This window comes from Nicotiana tabacum, chromosome 12 (genome assembly GCF_000715075.1).
Source record: "Nicotiana tabacum cultivar K326 chromosome 12, ASM71507v2, whole genome shotgun sequence".
Taxonomy (NCBI): Eukaryota; Viridiplantae; Streptophyta; class Magnoliopsida; order Solanales; family Solanaceae; genus Nicotiana; species Nicotiana tabacum.
In genome coordinates, this window is record NC_134091.1 from 124,969,517 (window position 1) to 124,992,606 (window position 23,090).

The 23,090-nt window shown below is 37.0% G+C and overlaps 2 protein-coding genes across 5 annotated transcripts; both read left to right on the forward strand.

The window, feature by feature from the left end:
• The first annotated feature begins 427 nt into the window (after positions 1 to 427).
• Positions 428 to 6,275, forward strand: LOC107776770 (uncharacterized). The gene is made up of 4 exons (XM_016596692.2): positions 428 to 1,044; positions 2,081 to 2,530; positions 3,496 to 3,802; positions 5,744 to 6,275. The coding sequence occupies exons 1-4, from the start codon at positions 595 to 597 to the stop codon at positions 5,878 to 5,880; spliced, it is 1,344 nt and encodes a 447-aa protein (XP_016452178.1). The 5' UTR covers positions 428 to 594; the 3' UTR covers positions 5,881 to 6,275.
• Positions 6,276 to 7,923: 1,648 nt separating this feature from the next.
• Positions 7,924 to 15,628, forward strand: LOC107776767 (EH domain-containing protein 1-like). 4 transcript variants are annotated; one of them, XM_016596687.2, is made up of 18 exons: positions 7,924 to 8,052; positions 8,153 to 8,232; positions 9,304 to 9,458; positions 9,572 to 9,651; positions 10,618 to 10,686; positions 10,781 to 10,838; positions 11,225 to 11,280; positions 11,359 to 11,398; positions 11,528 to 11,586; positions 12,486 to 12,599; positions 12,738 to 12,840; positions 12,934 to 12,983; positions 13,516 to 13,644; positions 13,731 to 13,982; positions 14,080 to 14,159; positions 14,647 to 14,773; positions 14,879 to 15,022; positions 15,111 to 15,628. In XM_016596687.2, the coding sequence occupies exons 3-18, from the start codon at positions 9,374 to 9,376 to the stop codon at positions 15,294 to 15,296; spliced, it is 1,632 nt and encodes a 543-aa protein (XP_016452173.2). In that variant the 5' UTR covers positions 7,924 to 8,052; positions 8,153 to 8,232; positions 9,304 to 9,373; the 3' UTR covers positions 15,297 to 15,628. The 4 variants fall into 4 exon arrangements, with proteins under 4 accessions (XP_016452173.2, XP_016452172.2, XP_016452174.2 ...); XM_016596686.2 differs by having other exon boundaries at positions 7,924 to 8,232; XM_016596688.2 differs by having other exon boundaries at positions 7,924 to 8,232; positions 9,313 to 9,458.
• The last annotated feature ends 7,462 nt before the right edge of the window (positions 15,629 to 23,090 follow it).

The window sequence follows — 23,090 nt, forward strand, 5'->3', positions numbered from 1 at the left end:
TAATTTCAATATAATTTTGTCCTTGAACAAAACTACTCTAAGAGTATTTATTCTTTACTTTTAACAAAGTAAATAAATTAATATATATGCTACTACTAAATACAAATTGTTATCTTTAATCACCCTATAAATTGCGTTACTAGATTGTTAACACGTAAAATTTAGAAAATTTAAAAGAGCAAAATAAATCCCAGATAACGAATATCAAATGCCGGATGAGAAATAAAAAAAAGTGGACTACTACTAAATATACTACATAGCAATAATTTAAAAAAAATATAATACAACTAATCTAGTTAATATTATATAGACACCAAATCAATATGCCAAGTTTGGTCATTGATTGGAAGAATCTTGAACATAATGCATTACTATTAACTTTCCATTATAAAAGTATACTTCTCAGTCCTCACTGTCCTCTGCATTGCTCCTTTTGGCTTAAAAAGAAACTTATAGAATCATCTCTTTCTTCCTCCGCACTTCATTCTCTCTTGGACCTCCATTTTAGACACCATTAACAAAGTATAATTCTGCTTAGTGATTCGACAGAATTCAGTAACTTTGGTTCAGACGCCGTATTTTCTAGAATCCAGAATGCATAAACTCAAAATCCTAGCTCCACCTCGGTCAGAAACAACAATGTGTGACAAAAGCGAAGCTTTACTGATCAACAAGAACAAGGAGTTAGGGAGAAGTGTATCGAATGAGTACGACGAATTGAGGAGTTTTCGGACATGGCTAAAATGGATGTGTGTAGATCAATCCGATCCATTTTCAGCTTGTCTTTCTTGGTTTGTTTTTGCTCTGTTGGCTATAGTTGTGCCTTGTCTTTCTCATTTCTCTCTAGCTTGTAGCGATTGTGATGCTGCGCACAGTAGACCTTATGACAATGTTGTTCAATTGTCGCTCAGTAGTGTTGCTGCTCTGTCTTTTATTTGTCTTTCGCGGTTTGTTAAGAAATATGGGCTGAGGAGGTTCTTGTTTCTTGACAAGCTTTGTGATGAGAGTGAAACCGTCAGAAAATGCTACACACAACAGCTCAATGTACGTCTTCTCCTCTTCTTATTCATTCTTTTTTATTTTAAGTTCTTATTCAATTTCGGTTAGTAATATTCTTGTATTTTCTTATTCATATTAGTTGTTGTGTCGTTCGCTTTCGCTTCCGTTATCTTATTACCTTATTGTTGCTATGGTTTGTTGCTTCCTTTTTACTGTTCCTTGAGCCGAGAGCCTATCAGAAACAACCTCTGTACCTTAACAAGGTGGAGATAAGGTCTACGTATACATTATTCCCCCAGACCCCACTTATGGGATTACCAGTGGCAGGGGCGAAGCTAGAGTACGACCTACGGGTTTGGCCGAACCTAGTAAATTTTGTCCAAACCATATATTTGTCTTAAAAAATTCATCGAATATATATAATTTATTAATTTAGAACCCAATAACTTATTAGATTCCGAACCCATAACTTCAAATCCTGACTCCGCCTCTGACCAGTGGCGAAGCCAAAAATTTTACAAAGGGTGTTCAAAAAATAATTTTTGACCAGAACGCATAAACTCATAGTATTATTTTTTTTATATACTTAGTGTAATTTTCCGATAAAGAATGTTCAGTTGAACACCCTTCACTCTATGTGGCTACGCTACCGGGGATTACACTGAATTTGTTGTTGTTCTTGGTCGAAGAAAATAGCCAAATCAAAGATTAAAATTTGAATGGTTAAATGCATTCTTGAAAGTTTTGGCACTCACATTTATTAACATTATTATTGGAATTGTGTCAATTTATTAGAAATTTCAGAATAGAAAATATTGTTGATTTACTCCTATATAAGTTGAAAGGATGGAGAATTGATCAACTTTGATGTCAAAGGTTTCTTCCTTTTATGATTTGGACAGTCGAGATCCAGAGGACTCTTCTTCTCCAGATGTTATCAAAATGACCTTAGCCATCTGTTAGGGAAACAGAAGTAATTAAGTTGCATTTCATATTTGTCAGATCAGTTAATAGGAAGCAATTTGTATGCCTTGATTCAACAAAATTTAACAATAATGTAACTGTTTTTCTCAATATGCAGAGTTCACTAAAGATCCTATTCATATTTGTCCTACCATGTTTTGCTGCTGAATGCGCGTATAAGATTTGGTGGTACAGTTCAGGTGGCACACAAATCCCCTTCTTAGGCAATGTCATCGCGAGTGACATTGTCGCGTGCATTCTAGAGCTGAGTTCTTGGCTTTATAGGACGGTCGTGTTCTTTCTAGTTTGTGTCCTATTCCGGTTGATATGTTACCTTCAAGTTCTCCGACTACAAGATTTTGCTCAGGTTTTTCATGTAGACTCGGACGTTGAATCAGTGTTGAGAGAGCATCTCAGAATCAGGAGGCATTTGAGGATCATTAGCCATAGGTATCGTGCATTCATTTTGTGGGCGTTGATGTTCATTACAGCAAGCCAATTCGCGTCCCTTCTCATGACTACGCGCTCAACTGCAGATCTTCATATCTATAAAAGTGGTGAACTTGCGGTATGCCTTATACAAATTCTTATTTTTCATTGCTTCCTATATTTAACAGAAATAGTTAGAACTAGATCATTGATCACAATTGATATAAATGTGACACTCAACTAATGAGAATGTAGCACAAGCACATGTATTTCACTGTCCAAGTATTTCTAGCAACAGAACAGATTTGCCAAATCAATCACTCCTTCTGTTCCATTTTATATGACACTTTCCTTTTATATCTATTCTAAAAAGAATGACACCATTCTATATCTGATAGATCTTTAATTTTAAAGGGATCTTTATACAAATAGCCGGTCGGATTATATATGGTTATACACATATTATATATGGATTATACATATATACAACTGCCGACTAATTTTAGTTTAAGCAGTTAGGTGAACGGCTATTTAGATTAATTCTTCGATTTTTTTAAACTTCATGTTTACCCTAATGACATGCTCTTTTAGCGGTCTAATGGTACTTCTGGTATGTGGATAAAACCTTTTTTTTATTCTTCAAAATTCATGCTCAGTCAAATACTGTCGTACGAAACAAAGCAAGGGTGGATCTATTATAAATTTTATCCTAGATGACCGAGGAACTACCATCTAGTTTAGGAGTTTAACTCCTTTTCATTAGCTCTTCCAGCAAGTTAGGTGGATGGCTATTTAGGTTAATTCTTCGTTTTTATTTCACTTCACGTCTACCCCTGATGACATGCTCTTTTAGCGGTCTAATGGTACTTCTACTATGTGGCTAAAGCCTTTTTTTTTCTTTTCTTAAAATCTGTACTCAGTCAAATACTGTCATATGAAACGAAATCAAGGGCTGATATATTATGAATTTTATCTTAGATGACCGAGACACTGCCCCTAGTTAGCACTTTAACTCATTTCCCCTAGCTCTTCCATCAGATCTTCATCTTTAATCATCTGTTAGTTGCTGTTACTTGTAACTAATGTCGTCGTCTTAATATGCAGCTTTGCTCTGTCAGTCTTCTTGCTGGTCTCATGATACTGTTGCGAAGCGCGACCAAAATCACTCACAAGGCTCAATCTGTGACATGCCTTGCAGCCAAGTGGCATGTATGTGCAACAATAGACTCATTCGATTCGATTGAAGGTGAGACTCCAATTACTCGGGCAACCTGTGGCCAAGGTTTTCCTGAATGTTCCAAAGGATCTGATTCTGATGATGTTGGAGATGAAGAAGATGAGTTGGACAATACGATATTTGTCCCTGCTTATGCCTATAGCACAATTTCATTCCAGAAAAGACAGGCACTAGGTATGCTGGTTAATATCATTATCGTTTAACTTTTGTGCACTGACAATGTATAATATAGTAACTTGGGAAATATAATAAATACCTACTGTCAGATCGAACCTATGTTTGGAGTGACCCCGTTTATTATGGATTTTAGAAAAAAAATATGCAAGCAGCAAGAAAGTTGAAAATAGAATTGAAAAAATGTCTCTAAAATTTTACTAATCATAGGGCTTTAAATAGCCAAATAAATAAAGTAGTAAACTCCTCCTACAACTGAATTAGTAAACTCTTACTATAATTAAAATTCTGAATCTTCTAGCAGACTCTTCCTAAAACTAAACAACTAATTATTCTAGAAAACAGTAGCAGTAACAGATGCAAAATCCAATACTCCTCCTTGCTTCTGTTGCTGTAGTCTAAAGAAGGTCATCCTCAATTCCTTCTTCTGCTATTAGTGCTTGTACATTAGCATCTTTGAACTTGTATACTTTTGTAACATGACCTTTTTTGTTTGCAATTTCCACATAATGCATCAGGTCTCCACCAACAAAACTTTTCTAAGTGTGTTTTCTTTTTGCAATATTTGCAATAATGATAATCGACTTTTTCTTTTTGGTATTTCGCATAAAAAATACCCTCAGTAATTTTGTCTTGTCTGAAGGCCCTTCTTTGCTCTTGTGCTTGAAGAGCACTTATTAATTCTGCAACAGAGATGGTAGAAAGATCTTTAGACTCTTCTAGAGAGGAAATTTTGGATTCAAATCTCTCGGGAATTGTCACAATAATTTTTTCAACTATCCTGTCATCTTTGAAATCCTCGCCAAGTAACCTGATTTTATTGACAATTAAAGAAATTCGGTCAGAATACTTAGCGATGGTCTCGTTATCTTACATTCTAATAGATTTAAAATCTCTTTTCAAATTTAAAATCTGATTGTGTCTGCCTCGTTCACTTCCTTGATACTCTTGTTTGAGTGTTTCCCAAGCTTCTTTTGCTGTCTCACGTGCAATGATTTTAGAAAAGATTGAATCTGCAACTGAATTTTGAATTATAGTTTTGGCTTTGTATTTTTTGGTTTTCTCATCTGAATGAGCTTTGATTTGGGCAAGGGTAGGATTTGCAGGAAGTGGTTGTATAAGTTTGTCTTCTATTACAACTTCCCATAGATCATAAACTTTAAGATAAGATTTCATCTTTACTGATCAAATCTGATAGTTTTCACTAGTGAAAGTTTGTGGGGTATTCAAAGAGAGACCGCTGCTTGCCATTGTTAAAAATTTGGTTAAAAATCGGTATGAATAAAAACGTGTATGGTTTAAAAGTGGTTGAAATTAGTTATTTTTCAGCGAAATCAGATATCCGTCAAGATCAATGGAGGCTCTGATACCACTGTTATGGATTTTAGAAAAAATATGCAAGCAGCAAGAAGGTTGAACAGTAGCAGTAACAGATGCAAAATCCAACACCGTTAACTTCGGCAAAAACTCTGAATATATATGTATATGTTGAAAATGATCATATATTTTACTTGGAACTCTTAAGATAAAAAGTTAGACAAGGGCACTGATTGAGCAGTCCGCTCATGTGCCCCCACCACCTTCAAATTTTGGGTCCGCCTATGCCTACTGTAACAGATAATGTAAATAAATTTACAATTATATATGTTTAATCGTACTCCAGCTTACCAAGACAGGTAATCATTATAGTCTCTTAGTCTTACCAGTAGTACTAGTACTATTTTTGTATTTTCTTATTCCTGGTTCTTTATTATTACATGTTGTGGCATTTGCTCCTATATATTACATTGATATTGTCAAGGTAGGGTAAGATTTGGATACATATTACCCTCCCAAACCCACCCGTGGGATTAGGTTTATTGTTGTTGTTGTATACGTTTAATCCTACACTGCTTGGCTAGTATTATCTAATTGTAGTTCATTTTGTCACACTTATTGCAGTGAAATATTTTGAGAACAACAGAGCAGGGGTAACAATTTATGGATTCATGTTGGATAGAAGTTCTATTCACACCATATTTGGATTAGAACTATCACTGGTTCTTTGGTTGCTTGGCAAAACTATTGGCATTTCTTGAATCATCGGCTATCAGAAACGGACTTTTTGACTCGAGCAATGGTTAGACTGCAAAAATATCAAACGATGCGGATATATATGAGATCAATCTTTTTCCTCCGGTGCCTCCTGTTCATTCTTCTTCATTTCATCATTTCGTTGTGTTGTTGTGTTCATAAGTCCTTGCCCTTCTTAGAAGGCGAGCGAGTGTGCATAGAGCTATTTGTTGATTCAACTTTTGTATTATTTCTGATATCATATTTTTTCTTTTCGCGTAGCGGGAGTTTAGTGCACCAGACTGTTTTTTTTTTTCCTTATTGTTTTTTTGCTTGCTAAATAACTTATCAGGATGGATTGTAGTTCTGATGCCACCTTCACTGCAGCTATTTGAGTAAATATGTTATATATGTCATGTTACTTCTGGCTTTTGTGTGAATTAACATGATTTAAAATTACTTCTAGCCCATGACTGATTTCATTAGGATAAATAATGACAACACAAAAAAGAATCCTTTTGGTAACCATATCCGTAAGGGATACAAAAGAAATTAGGGGTATTATCACTTTTAGCCCGCGCCAGAAACTATTTACATTTGGTAGCCATAAAAGTATATAAAATTTGTATAATTTTTGTATATAACATATATAATGTATATATATACAAAAAAAATATATTTTTTCAGTTATTATTTTGAAAACGGCTATATAACGTCATTTTCCGACGAGATAAATTAAACCAGTACAAAAGAATTGTGACAATAGACGGACGCTGCTTGCATAAAATCTTTCCTACGTCATTGGTTGCAAGTTGTGACGAACTGTTGCAGCTACCCTTTAGCTGCGACAAATTTGAGCAAAGCTCTAAGATCCGAATTGGTTTATATTCTTTAGAAAGTATTTTCTCCTAACTAATTACTCAGATACATATTCCTCCCAAAGATTTATTAAGGAAAATGTAGATTTCCCAAAGTAAACCAATACTAAATTTAGTCTATATACCCTGCTTATATGTAGGTTTCTTCTGAATATTCAACAATAAAACTTGCCTGCTGATGCTAGATGGTTAAAATAAATGATTCAACCACCACATTTTGGTAGCACTTACATATTAAAAGCGATTTAACTTTTTTACACTATTAGAGTAATTTAAGCTTTTGTAACATATTATATTGTCAAAAATACCATTTATTATGAGTAATTACCTTTAACTACTTTTTAAGTGACTTGGTAGCGTAATAATTAATTTCTATATACGGCATAAAAGTTGAACTCTTCAAGAATTTTTAAAATGGTCTAATGGACATATATAAAGCAAACTGCAACATAAATATTACTAGCGTACGAGAATTACAGATTTTTTCCTTAGCGGGAGCTGATCTACAACAACCACAAATTTAATCATTGATCATCAAGAATCGCAATAAATACGTACGACTTAAGTCACCGGTCCTCAAATGCATAGATAGATCTTCTTTAAAAGCTTATTTTTTAACACCCATAATGATATAATTTATATAGGCTAACGTTATGATTTTATGTGAAGTACTCCCTCCGTTTCAATTTATGTGAACCCATTTGACTGGGCACGGAATTTAAGAAAAGAGAGAAGACTTTTGAACTTGTGGTGTAGAATGAACCACATATATTTTGTGTGGCTATAAATCATTGCATAAAGGTAAATTATTTCCAAATAAGGAAATAAGTCATTCTTTTTGGCACGGACTAAAAAGGAAATATGTTCAAATAAATTGAAACATAGGGAGTAATAATTAATGAGCTAATGAGTTATCTAGCATACTTTATGAGTGGACCGACCGAATAATATTTTTCAACACAAATATTATTCATTTCCTGTTTTATCAAATACATCCCAAAGTTTTATCACATTTTATCTTATTTCATTTCCTTTTATTTTTTTTTTCTATTCTTTTCCTTATTTTTGTTTTATAGGGTCAGCCTCAATTTATCTCATTTGTCCTCCTTTCTTTTCGCCTTCTGCCTTCTTCTATTCCAGTAAGTTCAACCATGCAGATTTCTCTTCTTTTCTAAAAGACAAAAAGTTCGATCAAAGGCTTCGTCTCTTCTATAAACTGTGTCTTTTTCCTCTCCTTATTATACAACGGGGGAGGAGAAAGCACAAAGAAAATATATAGAGAGCACGAACATATATATATATATAGCAACGCTTTGAATGGTATATCCGACTAATTCAAATTTATGTTGCTTAATACTCGACTAATTCAGATTTGCGTTGCATATGATATGACCCTACTAATTCAGATTACGCTACGTAGGATCACGTTGCGAGATAAGAGACCTCTGATTAAAAGTTGAGAGATAGCTTATTCGTCTCATTACATAACTTGGTGTGGTGGTGCGTGCATGATTTCATCTCGCCCTATATGCTGCTTTGTTCTGTACTTTTCCTGTTTTGTGATCATCAGCCATGTTTTCTTTTAAAAACAGAAAGTATTTTTGTTGGTTTACCAAAGAAAATTTTGTTAACATTTTGAAATGCCAAATGCATTGTTGTTTAGAAAATTTTCTTTATGAAATAGTAAGGGTATTATCACTTATAGCCCGCGCCATAAATTATTTACATGTGATAGCCGAAAAAGTGTATAAACTTTGTATATAACATATATATGTGTATATATACAAAAATATATAAATTTTATATATTTTTTTGGTTATTATTTTTACAGCGGCTATACAGTGTAATTTTTCCAAATAGTTTGTAATTCATTCAAATGCAAATTGTTAAAAATAGTTCGAAAAACTCTTCCAAAAAGCTTGTCCAAAAGCTATCAAACCCCAACCTTCTATTGATCTTATTTTATTGTTTATTTAAGTTGTATATATATGGTTATCTCATCTAAAAGTTTAAAATTTTAGCAAAATATTTTTATGTACTTTCCTAGCCTGATTTTTTCATGAGCCAAATATACGGAAACTTGAATATAAGACTTTTATCTACTGTAATACCATATTAATTATGTACCAATTATACTTAATTTATTTGGTTATGAATTAATACTCATCAAGAGATTTACATGTAGATTATTATAGCTATCTGCTTATTAATTAATTTTTATCAATAAATTTATTCTATTAAGTATCTTATATGTAACTTGATATTATAAATCTTTTTTTAGTGCAAAAAATTTAAACTTCTTCAACAAATATTGGACATCAAACCCGTTTGGCCATGAAAATTCTTTCACTTTTTTTCAAAATCAGCGTTTGGGCATAAAATTTTTAATTTTTACTTGAAAATAAATTTTAGAATTTTTCGAAAATTTAAAAAACTCCAAAAAACTATTTTTAAAATTTCACTCATATCACTCACAAAATTCAAAAATAAATACAACTTTAATTTTCAAATATCATTTTTGGTTCTTGCGTCCAAACGCCCACTAAATAGATCTTCCCCTTTAACATAAAGGAAAAATAGAGCGGGGGTGTCTAAGGAAGAAGGCGCTAGTTTCTTCAAAACTTTGGCTTCTTTGAAGAAAATGGAGTTTGATACTTGTCCCATTAATCGCTGCTCCAAAAAGCACGAGAAGATATATCAAGAATGGTTTTGTTTTGCTGATTCGGGTCTGTTCTCTCTCTCTCTCTCTCACACACACACACACACACACACACATATCGTTTGTATTTAAAGATGTGCATGCAATTTGGTTATTGACAAAAAATTGGGTTAATTACAGATGGAGATGGACGTCTCACTGGAAAGGATGCCACCAACTTCCTTGCAATGTCAAACTTGCCTCGTGATCATCTCAAGCAGGTTTTTTTCTTTTCGGGCTTAATTCTTTCAAAAACAACTCATAGTAATCGTTGGCGGAGTAAAGATTTCAACTTTATGGGTTTTGAATTTTAGATCAATAACTTCATGTGCTAATAACTGATACATATTTAATGATTTCTTAACGCAAAGATACTGTTTGAGCAAAAGTTACTAGGTTCGGCTTAACTCATTTCTGAGCTTCTGCCTCCGCCCTCGTGTGAGTAAAGTATAACCAAGTTATTGGGTAAATTCACTGTCAGCTTCAACATAATCTAATATTGTACTAAAGAATCAAATGAAACTTAATAGAATGGACAAACTAATTTAAGTGGACGGAAGGGGTTCAATGGAATCGTCTTCATTGGAAAATTATACTGCAAAAGGACTTTTTTGTTTTTGTATATAAATTGTTGATTCCCTTTCATGTAAAGGAAGATTTTATTCTAGTGGCAAAGAGGGTTCAAAATTTGCTTTAGGTCACAAGTTGACGAGCGCAAAATAGAAAAGCAAAAGCGTACGCCGTTAAAGATACTATAGTTTAAGATATCGTCCTCAGACTGGTACAACTAATGTTCAATTGAGTTCTATTATGCACTATTTAAGAAAACGATTCTTTGAGTTGCGATGTGATTATGAACCACGATTGAATGATTATAAAATTGAATGGTTAGAGAAAACGAGCAATGGTTAATAAAGAGCTATGTAACTATTCAAAATTATCAAGATGAAAGACATCTGAATAAGCTGTCCCAACCCAATAGGCTTTTGTCCTCCTCTTAACAGAGTTTTTTAATACTGTACCTTTTATGCATTTAGTAGCTATGTTTTTTTATAAGGCATTTAGTAGCTATGTTTAATCAATTAATCGCAATATTTTATGTGTTCCTACGATTCTTTGCAGTTCTCATGAATTGCTTTTACTGTTTAAACATCAACAGATTGTTTTACTTCTCTGTTTTTCCTAAGGTATGGGCAATTGCAGATTCCAAACGGCAAGGATTTCTCGGTTTTAAAGAGTTTATTACTGCAATGCAGGTACATAACTCTTTGTGTGGGCTCTCATTTCACCTTTTATAGTTAATTTTCTTCCCTCTAAAATGCAGATCATTCTTTGCATTTCACTATGTAGTTGGTCTCTTTGGCTCAAGCTGGCCATGCAGTGACAAGTGATTCCTTAAATGCCGAAGGTAAGTAGGACGGTATCAAAACAGTACAGTATGCAAGTAATTTCAGTTGTCACCAACAAGGGTTGTGATGGGTTGTAAGTACTCCTTCGTCCTTAACCACAGGTCTCAGGTTCGAGTCTTGAGTATGGGTTAGCCTTTGTTAGGGGAGTGCTTTACCCCCAATATAGGACTTCCCAACACGAATCCGGATTTAGTCGGGCTCTAATGTTGGTACCGTATTTCTAGCAGGAAACCAAAAAAAAGAAAGAGAGAATTTAGTATTCACTTGACTGCTATTCTAGAAACTTAGTTGATTCTTTGTCATGCCTTGTATTGATTTTCTTTAGCATGCAGAATTCGTTCTCTTATAAAGATCTTATAATTAGAACAATTTCAATCCTATGCAGTTGATTTTGAAAATTTGCAGCTACCTTCACTGGAAGGTCTGGATAGACTTCTTGCTGTAAGTACGCTAGATTCACGTATTTATTTTTTTTTAATTTCATTCATAGATCAACTGTTAACTTAAAATGTTTTACAGAAGAAGAAGCGTGTGGCTAAATGGGTACCTGACCAGAATGGTAATGTTACTTCAGTACATACTACATACAAGAAGATCGTTCTTTTATTTTGTTTGTTTACGTTCTTGGGAAATTGGGAAGGGGAAGTGGATAGAGCCTCTGCGTCTAACTAATTGGATTGTAAAGCAGGCAGTCTTGTGCTACCTTCACGAGCTAATTGGTTTTCATCATCAAAATCTTCAAAGAAGGTGAGTGTGGTTATTGTCTTTATTCTTTTATATATAACAAACTACTACTACGCCTCAATACCAAGGTAGTGGAGTCGGCGATTTGAATCATCACTAAACATCTTGCTCTATTTAGACCCAATATCAGTTCTATAGATTCTCTAACACTAGAAGTGCGGGTGAAATTAAGTCGGCGATTAGAACACTCACAGAATTTGTTCTCTAACACTAGAATTTGTTCTCTTGTCATGCCTTCTTGGGCTTAGTCAGTGTACTGTACCAACATGACTAAACCTTCATACTTATTGGTATCGCCAATATGAATACTTGTGTTGAATTTGCACCAAGTCTGCATAAATTCCAAGAGATCTCTAAGTCTTTTTAGACAACTTCCTTCGACGTGATCTTGGGTTTATTCGTCCTGTTTTAACACCTTCAATCACCATGGTTTCACACCTATGGACGAGAACATTTAGAGGTTGACATAGGATGTGACCAAAACCATCTCAAACACCTTCTCTCATTTATCCTCTATGTGTATAGACTCTCATATCTTGTGCTTTCTCTTGCTTAACAAATGCACTTCTCAGAGGCTTGCCTGTTGTAAACTCTGAATATTAACTTTATTTGAATGACTCCGTCTGTTTTGCATCAAATGCTATGCTTTCATATTATAGTTGTCTATTTGATATCCTTTCCTAGAAGGTGTACCTTTCCACACTATCTTCACTCCAAATTACGTGACAGACTTCTGTTATGCAATGTCTTAAAATGATTGACAAACTTCTAAATTATTGTATTCTGTATAGGTTTCACAGTTTACAAGTAGACTTCTGTTATAGCTTTCCATTGGTATGTTCAATGCTAATTCCTGTTTTTGCTCCTGAGATGATGCTCGATCATTTTCATTTGCCCTTTAGGTTTCTTCAAACTATGTCACATCAATAATTGATGGACTGAAGAAGTTGTACGTCAAGAAACTAAAGCCATTGGAAGTTACATATCACTTCAGTGATTTTGTCTCTCCTCTATTGGTAGGTTTAGTTAGCATTTCAGTTTAGCTATGCTTATTTGAAACAAATGAGAAAAAAACTTAATTTCATTTCTTTGTTATCTGTATCATGATGACGGCAATACACATTGTTAACTTGTTTATTACGCTATTTTGGTAGGCAAATAGTGATTTTGATGCCAAACCAATGGTGATGCTTTTGGGTCAATACTCCACTGGAAAAACAACCTTCATTAAGCATTTACTCAGAACCAGTTATCCAGGTTAGCAAATAAGAATTTTTTTCCGCTTTTATGTGCTTTTATCTGTGCATTGACGGGTCTTCATTTACATGTATGATTCTTTTATGTTTGTAGGTGCTCATATTGGACCAGAGCCTACAACAGACAGATTTGTTGTCGTTATGGTACTTTCACCTATCTGATTTTTACTGATATACTGTGTTCACTCACTTATTATCCTTCTTGGTATGATGCTGAGTGGAAGAAAACTTAGACTCTACCGGAGTTGAATCTTTTTTGTTAAAAGCTGTCCCAGAAATAGTGTCCCCTTACTTTAGACGACGTTTTATGATTCTATAACAGTTTACTTTTCATAACAGTTTACTTTTCATCAATATATATAAACTACTATATTTAACTATTTGAGCTACCTATGGATTCACGTGAATCCAGTAGCTTCTACCCAAACCCTGTATATGCATTAAGAAATTCATTAAATAGCTAAAAATATTGGACTGCGAACATAGTTATTAATATTATTGCATATTAACTTAGTCGTTGTGAGAACCATAAACTTAAAACCCTGGATCCGCCTCTGGTTAATGGAGACGTTCAGTAGGAGAAGAGAATTTATTCTTGAAAGTAGATTTGTTTAATGGTGTTGGTATGCCAAATCATTTGTTAGACATTCATTCACTTTAATTGTGTATTACACAGAACGGACCTGACGAAAGAAGTGTCCCGGGGAATACAATTGCTGTTCAAGCAGATATGCCATTTAGCGGTTTGACAACTTTTGGAACGGCATTTTTGTCAAAGTTTGAGTGTTCTCAAATGCCGCATCCTGTGAGTTAATGGACTCTTTGTTACTCATACCACATAATGAAAACAAATTTTATAGAAACTAATGATATCATTTTTCTCTTAAAAAGCTGTTAGAGAATATCACTATTGTGGATACTCCGGGAGTTTTATCAGGGGAAAAGCAGCGAACACAAAGGAGCTATGATTTTACGGGGGTGACGTCTTGGTTTGCTGCCAAATGTGATCTCATTCTGCTATTGTTTGATCCCCACAAACTTGATATTAGCGATGAATTCAAACGTGTGATTGCATCTCTTCAAGGTCATGATGATAAGATACGAGTTGTTTTGAACAAGGCTGACCAAGTTGATACTCAACAAGTAAGGCATATTACATTTTCTCTCGTTCATGTCCACGACCTCTTTCTTGACTATGCTAAAATTTATTTTATTAACTGTTCCCTATTATATATTGCAGCTAATGAGGGTTTATGGAGCATTAATGTGGTCTTTAGGGAAGGTTCTGAATACCCCTGAAGTTACGCGTGTCTACATAGGGTATGATCTCGCTATTTTCAATTAGTTCATAATCAATTTAGAAGGGATTATTTTAGCAAAATAAATGTAATTAAGCTGCAGAACATTATCATATTGTGAGAATAGAAATTCACTAAATACATTATCTCTTGCTTTAGTGCAGAGATAATGTTCTTAAATATCTAAATATACATGTTCATTTCATAGTTCTGTCTATTTGAAAGCATTATTTTAAAGTCATACAAAATATTGTGCACGAAGCATCCCGCTTTCACGCTGGGTCCGGAGAAGGGCCTCACCCCAAGGGGGTGTTATGTAGGCAGCCTACCCTGATGCAAGCATCAATGGATGATTCTACGGCTCGAACCCGTGACCTATAGGTCACATGGAGACAACTTAACCGTTGCTCCAAGGCTCTCCCCTTCTTATTTTTAGACGGCAAACAAAATTCTTTTGTTTTGGAGTTGTGCAATTTGCATAAATTCTTTGGATGTTTTGGCTTTTACAGATCATTTAATGACAGACCTATAAATGAGGCTCCGACCGGGCCTGTGGGGAAAGAACTTTTTGAAAAGGAACAAGATGATCTCCTTTCGGACCTGAAAAACATACCAAAGAAGGCTTGTGATCGTCGTGTAAGTTAACATTCTCTGAGTGTGATCCTAAAAAATTTTTTGGTCATAAAGTCTGCTTCTGATTTACTTTAAACAAGGATGAAGAGCAAGTTTTGTTGCGTACAGATAAATGAATTCGTAAAACGTGCTAGAGCTGCCAAGATACATGCTTATATAATAAGTCACCTGAAAAAGGAAATGCCTGCTATGATGGGCAAAGCGAAGACACAGAAAAGACTTATCGATAACTTGGAAGATGAATTCGTAAAGGTTTGTCTCTCGTACCCCTTTGCTAACGCTCCTGACACGAACTTTATATCGAGTATTATGTCTTAATGTTTTCATTTTTTCCAAACAGATTCAGAAAGAACATCATCTACCAGCCGGGGATTTTCCAAATGTTGAACATTTTAGAGAAGTTTTGAGTGGTTATAGCATTGACAAGTTTGAGAAGTTGAAACCTAAGTTAATACAAGCTGTTGATGACATGCTTGGTTATGACATCCCTGAACTTCTCAAAAATTTCAGGAATCCTTACGACTAACTAGGTAAAAAAGTTGGTATAATATGGACAGAAGTGGAGCCAGGATTTGAAGCTATGGGTTTGGGATTCTTGTACCTTTATGTTACTCGATCTAAATTAATAATTTATACATATTTAATGAATTTTCAAAGATAAATACAAAGTTTGGACCAAAGTTACTAGGCTCGGGCGAACGCGTAAACTGAATACTAGCTCTGCCCCCTCAGTATGGAAAAGGTCTATAATATGGAATGTGGTTGTATTCTTGTTCCTATTTTTTAGTTTCACATTTAGACTTTCCTTGAGCATGTGTACATTTCACAAATGGTCATATAACTATGACTTTTTTTTCATCGAAGTCATATAATTTTATTTTCTTACACAAAAATCATATTAATATAATTTTTTTCAACAAAGTCATAACTATGTTTTCTCACACAAAAATTATAAAACTTTTACTAACTCACATAAAAATCATAGTCGGAAAATATAATTTTTCAGTAGTATTTTCTTATTCTGTGGTTTTTATTTTTTATTTTCAGTCTAATAAATAATAATCCAATTAAAATAGGGATGACCCAACCCGACTTGTCCTACTGACCCAATACTCATATATATATAAATTAAAATAATACTAAAAATGAATAGTAAATCCTTCAAAACATAATATTTAATATTATCTTTTTTTTTTTCAAGATTTTTATTCAAATTGGTAGGAATTTTTATTTCAAGTGCTCTCTAATTATACCTTTTATTTCTTTATTTATTTTGGTCATAATCTCATGCATTCCGAGCTATATTTTTTATGGGGAAGAATTCACTTTTCGTATTATTTTAACTTGCGTATATGGTTATTGGGTCAGGCTGGGTTGGGTCATTCCTATTTTAAGGAAAAAATATAAAATTAACTGACCGGTCGAAACTAATTGCATTTGTTAGCCAAATATATATATAGAATGTGTATGTTATATGACTTAGAAGATGACGAAATTGAGTCGGTTCTGCTGACAAAGTTCGGAGAAACCCCGTCGAAAGGAGCGGTAATATGGTATCACAAAAATATACTTATATTTTTGGGTAATTATTAATTAGACTGAAAATAAAAAATAGATGACAACAATAACAACAACCCAGTATAATCCCATGAGTGGAGTCTAGGGAGGGTAGTGTGTACGCAGACCTTACCCCTCCCTCCCTCCAAGAACTCCTCACCTTGCTCTTGGGGTGACTCGAACTCACTCGAACTCACAATCTTTTGGTTGGAAGTGGATGGTGCTTACCACTAGAGCAACCCACTCTTGTTCGAAAATAAAAAATAGAAAAAACGTAAAATAAGAAAATAGTATCGGAAAATTTGTTTTCCGACCACTACGATTTTTATGTGAGTTAGTGAAAGTTTTATGATTTTTGTGCGAGAGAAAACAAAGTTATATGATTTTTGTGTTAGAAAACAAAGTTATATGACTTTGATGAAAAAAAGTATATGACAATTTGTGAAATTTACCATGAGCATATTGGTTGATACTGATTATTAAATTGACAATATTAATTGGCAATCAAGGTGTAGAGATACTTTAATTTCTTTTTACTAGCATATGTGCTTGGGTTTTCTTGTTCCTAGTGTAGCGACAATCCCAAACAATAATTTGGAAAAACAAAAGAAAAATGGGAAAGCTCAGAGCGCAGGTTGTCGTCGATAGGACAAGGGCGGAGACCCAAATCACCGCACTGAGCGCAGATAAATCATCATAGCAAACCCATTGGAATGCACCAGCCGGGAATCAAACCCAGGTCTGTACCGTGGCAGAGTACTATTCTACCACTAGACCACTGGTGCTTGTTGCTTTTATTCTAGATTTATTTTTATTTATTTTGTTGGAACTTTAAGCAGCTCAATTCCAAGACGACCCTCTCCCAAGTATCTCTCTTCTACTAAGAAATTCTAAAGGATTCTTTCATATTGTGTTGGTACTAGAAAAGATTGGATGATTTTCACACGATCGCGATGCACAACTTCACAGACCTACGCGATCGCGAACTCGTCCACGCGATCGCAAATCAGAAATGCGTGACCTCCACTTCTGCTCCATTTCCTCTACGCGAACGCGGCCTTAGCCACGCATTCGCGAATAACAAAATCCCAGAGCTACGCGATTGCATCCCTCTTCACGCGATCACATAGAACAAAACTCAGCAACCCTCAATTAACTCTACGCAATCGCATAGAACAAAACCTCCACTGTCCAGCTAAGCCTACGCAATCGCGGAGAAGTTCATGCGATCGCGTATAAGGAAATCAGATACATACGTTAGAAAATCCAACAAAATTCCAAGTCGAGGAATTGATCCGTTAACCCTCCGAAACACACCCGAGGCCCCCGGGACCTTAATCAAATATACCAACAAGTCCTAAAATATTATACGAACTTAATCGAAACCTTAAATCACATCAAACAACACTAAAAACATGAATCATACCCCAATTCAAGCCTAATGAAACTAAGAATTTTTAACTTCTACATTCGATGCCGAAACCTATCAAATCAAGTCCGATTGACCTCAAATTTTGCACACAAGTCATAAATGACATATCAGAACTATTCCAATTTCCAGAATCGGATTCCGACCCCGATATCAAAAAGTCAACTCCCCGGTCAAACTTCCAAACTTAAATTTCTATTTTAGCCATTTTAAGTCTAATTTAACTACGGACTTCCAAATAATTTTTCGGACACGCTCCTAAGTCCAAAATTACCATACAGAGCTATTAGAAGCATCAAAACTCTATTCCGGGGTCGTTTACACATAGTCAACATTCGGTCAGCTATTTCAACTTAAACTTTAAACCTTGGAACTAAGTGTTTCAATTCATTCCAAAACCTCATCGGACCCGAACCAATCACCCCGGCGAGTCACATAACAATTGTAAAGCATAAATTGAGTAGTAAATGGGGGAACGGGGTTGTAATACTCAAAACGACCAGTCGGGTTGTTACATTCTCCTCCCTTAAACAAACGTTCATCCTCGAACGAGTTTAGAATTATATCTGGTGTATCAAATAAGTGTGGGTAAATGCTCCACATCTCCAGCTCAGTCTCCCAAGTAGCTTCTCTGACTGGCTGGCCTCTCCACTGCACTTTCACTGAAGTTATGTTCTTTGATCTCAACTTTCGAACTTGATGGTCTAAAATGGCCACCGGCTCCACATCATAAGTCAAATTGCCATCCAACTGCACTGTACTAAAATCCAGAACATGGCACAGATCTCTGACATACTTCTGGAGCATAGATATATGAAATACTGGATGAACACCCGATATACTAGGCGGCAATGCCAGTTCATAAGCCACTTCTTCAATCTTCTTAAGTACTTCAAAAGGCCCAATATACCGAGGGCTCAACTTGCCCTTCTTCTGGAACCTCAACACACCCTTCGTGGGTGAAACCTTGAGCAGAACCTTCTCCCCAACCATGTAAGCGACATCACGAACCTTCATGTCGGCATAACTCTTCTGTCTAGACTACGCCGTGCGAAGCCACTCCTGAATCAATTTAACCTTCTCCAAAGCATCCTGAACCAAATCAGTATCCAATAGCCTAGCCTCACCCAGCTCAAACTAGCCCACTGGAGACCGACATCGTCTCCCATATAAAGCCTCATACAGAGCCATCTGAATGCTCGATTGGTAGCTATTATTGTAAGAAAACTCCGCGAGTGGAAGAAATTGATCCCAAGAACCTGCAAAATCAATTACACAGGCGCGTAACATATCCTCCAATATCTGAATAGTGTGCTCGGATTGTCCGTCCGTCTGAGGGTGAAATGTTGTACTCAACTGAACCTGTGTACCAAATTCTTGCTGCACTACTCTCCAAAATTGTGATGTAAACTGCGTGCCCCAATCTGAAATTATGGACACTGGAACCCTGTGTAGGCGAACAATCTCGCGGATATAGATCTCAGCCAACCGCTCCGAAGAATAAGTAGTACCAACTAGAATGAAATGCGTTGACTTGGTCAACCGATCTATAATCACCCAAACAACATCAAACTTCGTCAAAGTCCGTGGGAGTCCTACTAAGAAGTCCATGGTGATACGTTCCCACTTACACTCCGGAATTTCAAGTCTCTGAAGCAATCCGTCCGGTCTCTGATGCTCATACTTCACCTGTTTGACAATTTAAATACCGAGCTACAAACCTAACTATATCTTTCTTCATTCGCCTCCACCAATAGTGTTGCCTCAAATCCTGATACATCTTCGCGGCACCTGGATGAATGGAGTACCGCAAACTATGAGCCTCCTGGAGAATCAACTCATGCAAACATCTATATTAGGCACACACAGCCTGCCCTGCATCCGTAATAGACCGTCATCCCCAATAGTGACTTCCTTGGCATCACCGTGCTGAACCATGTCCTTAAGGACAAGCAGATGGGGGTCATCATACTGACGTTCTCTGATACGATCATAAAGAGAAGACTGAGAAACCACGCAAGCCAAAACATGGCTCGGCTCGGAAATATCCAATCTGACAAACTGGTTGGCCAAGGCCTGAACATCCAAGGCTAAAGGCCTCTCTGCTACTGGTAAGTATGCTAAGCTGCCCAAACTCTCCGCCTTACGACTCAAGGCATCGGCCACCACATTGGCCTTTCCGAGATGATAGAGAATTGTGATATCATAATCCTTAAGCAACTCCAACCACCTCCGCTGCTGCAAATTAAGATTCTTCTGTTTAAACAGATGCTGTAGACTTCGATGATCGGTATAAACCTCACAATGGACACCGTACAAATAATGTCGCCAAATCTTCAAGGCATGAACAATAGTTGCTAACTCAAGGTCATGGGCCGGATAATTCTTCTCATGTACCTTTAACTGTCTAGACGCATAGGCAATCACCCTACCGTCTTGCATCAGCACTGCGCCGAGACCAATACGCGATGCATCACAATACACAATATAAGACTGTGAACTTATAGGCAATACCAATACTGGGGCTGTAGTCAAAGTTGTCTTAAGCTTCTGAAAGCTCTCTTCACACTCATCCGGCCACCTGAACGGAGCACATTTCTGGGTCAATTTAGTCAAAGGCGATGCAATAGACGAGAAAACCTCCACAAAGCGATAATAATAATCGGCCAAGCCGAGAAAACTTCGAATCTCAGTAGCTGAAGATGGCCTGGGCCAACTCTAAACTACCTCTATCTTCTTCGGATCTACCTTAGTTCTTTCACTGGACACTATGTGTCCCAAGAATGCCACTGAACTAAGCGAGAACTCATACTTAGAGAATTTGGCTTAAAGTCTCTCCTTTCTCAGCATCTATAATACAATACCCAAGTGCTGTGCATGCTCCTTATGGCTATGTGATTACACCAGGATATCATCAATAAATACTATGACAAATGAATCAAGATATGGCTGGAATACACTATTCATCAAGTGCATAAATGTTGCTGGGGCGTTGGTCAGCCCAAAAGACATCACGAGAAATTCATAGTGACCATAATGGGTCCCAAATATCATATTTAGAATATCCGAATCCAGAATTTTTAAATGGTGATACCCATATCTCAAATCAATTTTGGAGAATACCCTCGCTCCCTGAAGCTGGTCAAATAAATCATCAATACGCGGCAAAGGATATTTGTTCTTGATTGTAACTTTGCTTAACTGCCTATAGTCGATGCACATCCACACAATACCATCTTTCTTTTTCACAAACAGAACCGGTGCACCCCAAGGTGACACACTAGGCCTAATAAACCCCTTATCGAGAAGTTCCTGAAGTTGCTCTTTCAATTCTTTCAACTCAACTAGTGCCATACGATATGGAGGAATAGAAATGGGCTGAGTGCCCAACACCAAGTCAATACCGAAATCAATATCCTTGTCGGGTGGCATACCCGGCAGGTCTGCAAGAAATACATCCGGAAAGTCTCTCACTACCAGTACATAATCAATAGTAGGAGTGTCTGCATCAACATCTCTCACCAAGGCCAAATAGGACAAACACCACTTCCCAACCATATGTTGGGCCTTCAAATAAGAGATTACCCTGCTGGGAATATAATCTAGAGAACCTCTCCATTCGACCTTCGGGAAACCCGGCATCGCAATGTCACGATTTTTGCGTGACAGTCTAGAATAGCATGACATGGAGACAACCAATCCATACCCAAGATAACATCGAAATCAACTATACTAAGTAATAAGAGATCAACTCTAGTCTCTAGTCCCCCAATAGTTACCACACACGACCGATACACACGGTCCACAATAATAGTATCGCCCACCAGCGTAGATACACGAACAGGTGAAACTAAGGACTCACGGGACATATCTAGATAATGAACAAAATATGATGATACATATGAATATGTGGAACTAGGGTCAAATAATATAGAAGCTTCCCTATGGCATACTGAGATAATACTTGTGATTACTGCATCTGAAGCAACGACATCTGGCCTGGCAGAAAAAGCATAGAATAGGGCCTGACCGCCACCTGATCGACCTCCCCCTCTTAGGCGACCCCTAACTGGCTGATCCCCACCCCGAGCTGGCAGGGCGGGCGGTGTAACTGCTGGTGTTGGTGCCGTCAGCCGAGAACTTTGTTGTGGAGCCCAACCCAACAACCTAGTACAATCTCTCTTGAAATGACCAAATTCTCTGCACTTGAAACAACCCCTCCTCTGACGGAACTGCTGCTCCTGATAATCCGAGGAATTACCTGTAGAAGCTTGAGCGGACAAGGCATGATGAGAACTCTGCGCTGGTAGTGCACTGAATGAAGACTAGCCTGAGTGAGCACTGTAAGAACAATGGCTAGCTGATGCACCACGATGAGATAGACTAGTCGTCTCAGCGGGCCTATAAGGACGACCCCTACTGTGGTAGGACTGCCCCCAGAAGGTACCCCACCAAAAGTGCCCGAACCTCGAGGCCTCCTTCTCACCACGCTCCTGGCTACGGACCACCTCTATCTGCCGAGCAATGTCAACCACCTCGTCAAAAGTGGCACCAGATACCCTCTCCCTAGTCATAAGCAACCGCAGCTGATACGTGAGACCATCAATGAACCTCTTAATCCTCTCCCTATCAGTGGGAACCAACCAAACTGCGTGACGAGCCAATTCAGAAAACCTCATCTCGTACTGGGTCACAGACATGCCATCCTGCCGAAGCTGCTCAAACTGTCTACGCAGCTCCTCCCTACGAGACTGCGGGACGAACTTCTCCAAAAAGAGAATAGAGAACTCCTGCCATGTAAGTGGCACTGCACCGACTGGCTTGCGCCTCTCATAAGCCTCCCACTATCTGAAAGCATCCCCAGAAAACTGAAAAGTAGTGAACGAAACCACACTGATCTCCGGAATACCCGCTGTCTGAAGCATTCACTGGTACTTATCCAGAAAACCCTAAGCATCCTCTAATTCAGCACCGCAAAATGATGGAGGTCGAAGCCTCCCAAATCTCTCAAGTCTCCTCTGCTCATCATCAGCCATAACGGGTACTACCGGGGTCTGAGCAGCTGCAGCCGGCTGGGCTGGCAGTGCCCCCGGTATCTGAAGTCCCTGCACTACCTACTGTGGAGTACGGGAAACAGGGGTATGAGTACCTCCCCTGGCCTGAGAAGTGGTTGGTACGGCATGAGCCGAAACCACCCGAGCAAGGCCAGTGCAAACTATCAATATCTTGGACAAAGCCTCATGAAGTCCTGGAATCACAACAGGCACAGCTAGTGCCTGAGCTAGTCCTGCCGGCTCAACTATATCTGGAATCTGCTCCTGAGCTAGTGCAACT

What these genes read in the sequence shown, in the direction of transcription:
- LOC107776770 (XM_016596692.2), top strand. Translation starts at nt 595, where the DNA reads ATGCATAAACTCAAAATCCTAGCTCCACCTCGGTCAGAAACAACAATG. An exon ending in GCTACACACAACAGCTCAAT is followed by an intron (nt 1,045 to 2,080) that starts GTACGTCTTCTC and finishes CTCAATATGCAG; the next exon opens with AGTTCACTAAAGATCCTATT. An exon ending in ATAAAAGTGGTGAACTTGCG is followed by an intron (nt 2,531 to 3,495) that starts GTATGCCTTATA and finishes CTTAATATGCAG; the next exon opens with CTTTGCTCTGTCAGTCTTCT.
- LOC107776767 (XM_016596686.2), top strand. Translation starts at nt 9,374, where the DNA reads ATGGAGTTTGATACTTGTCCCATTAATCGCTGCTCCAAAAAGCACGAG. An exon ending in GTCTGGATAGACTTCTTGCT is followed by an intron (nt 11,281 to 11,358) that starts GTAAGTACGCTA and finishes AATGTTTTACAG; the next exon opens with AAGAAGAAGCGTGTGGCTAA. An exon ending in ACCAAGTTGATACTCAACAA is followed by an intron (nt 13,983 to 14,079) that starts GTAAGGCATATT and finishes TATATATTGCAG; the next exon opens with CTAATGAGGGTTTATGGAGC.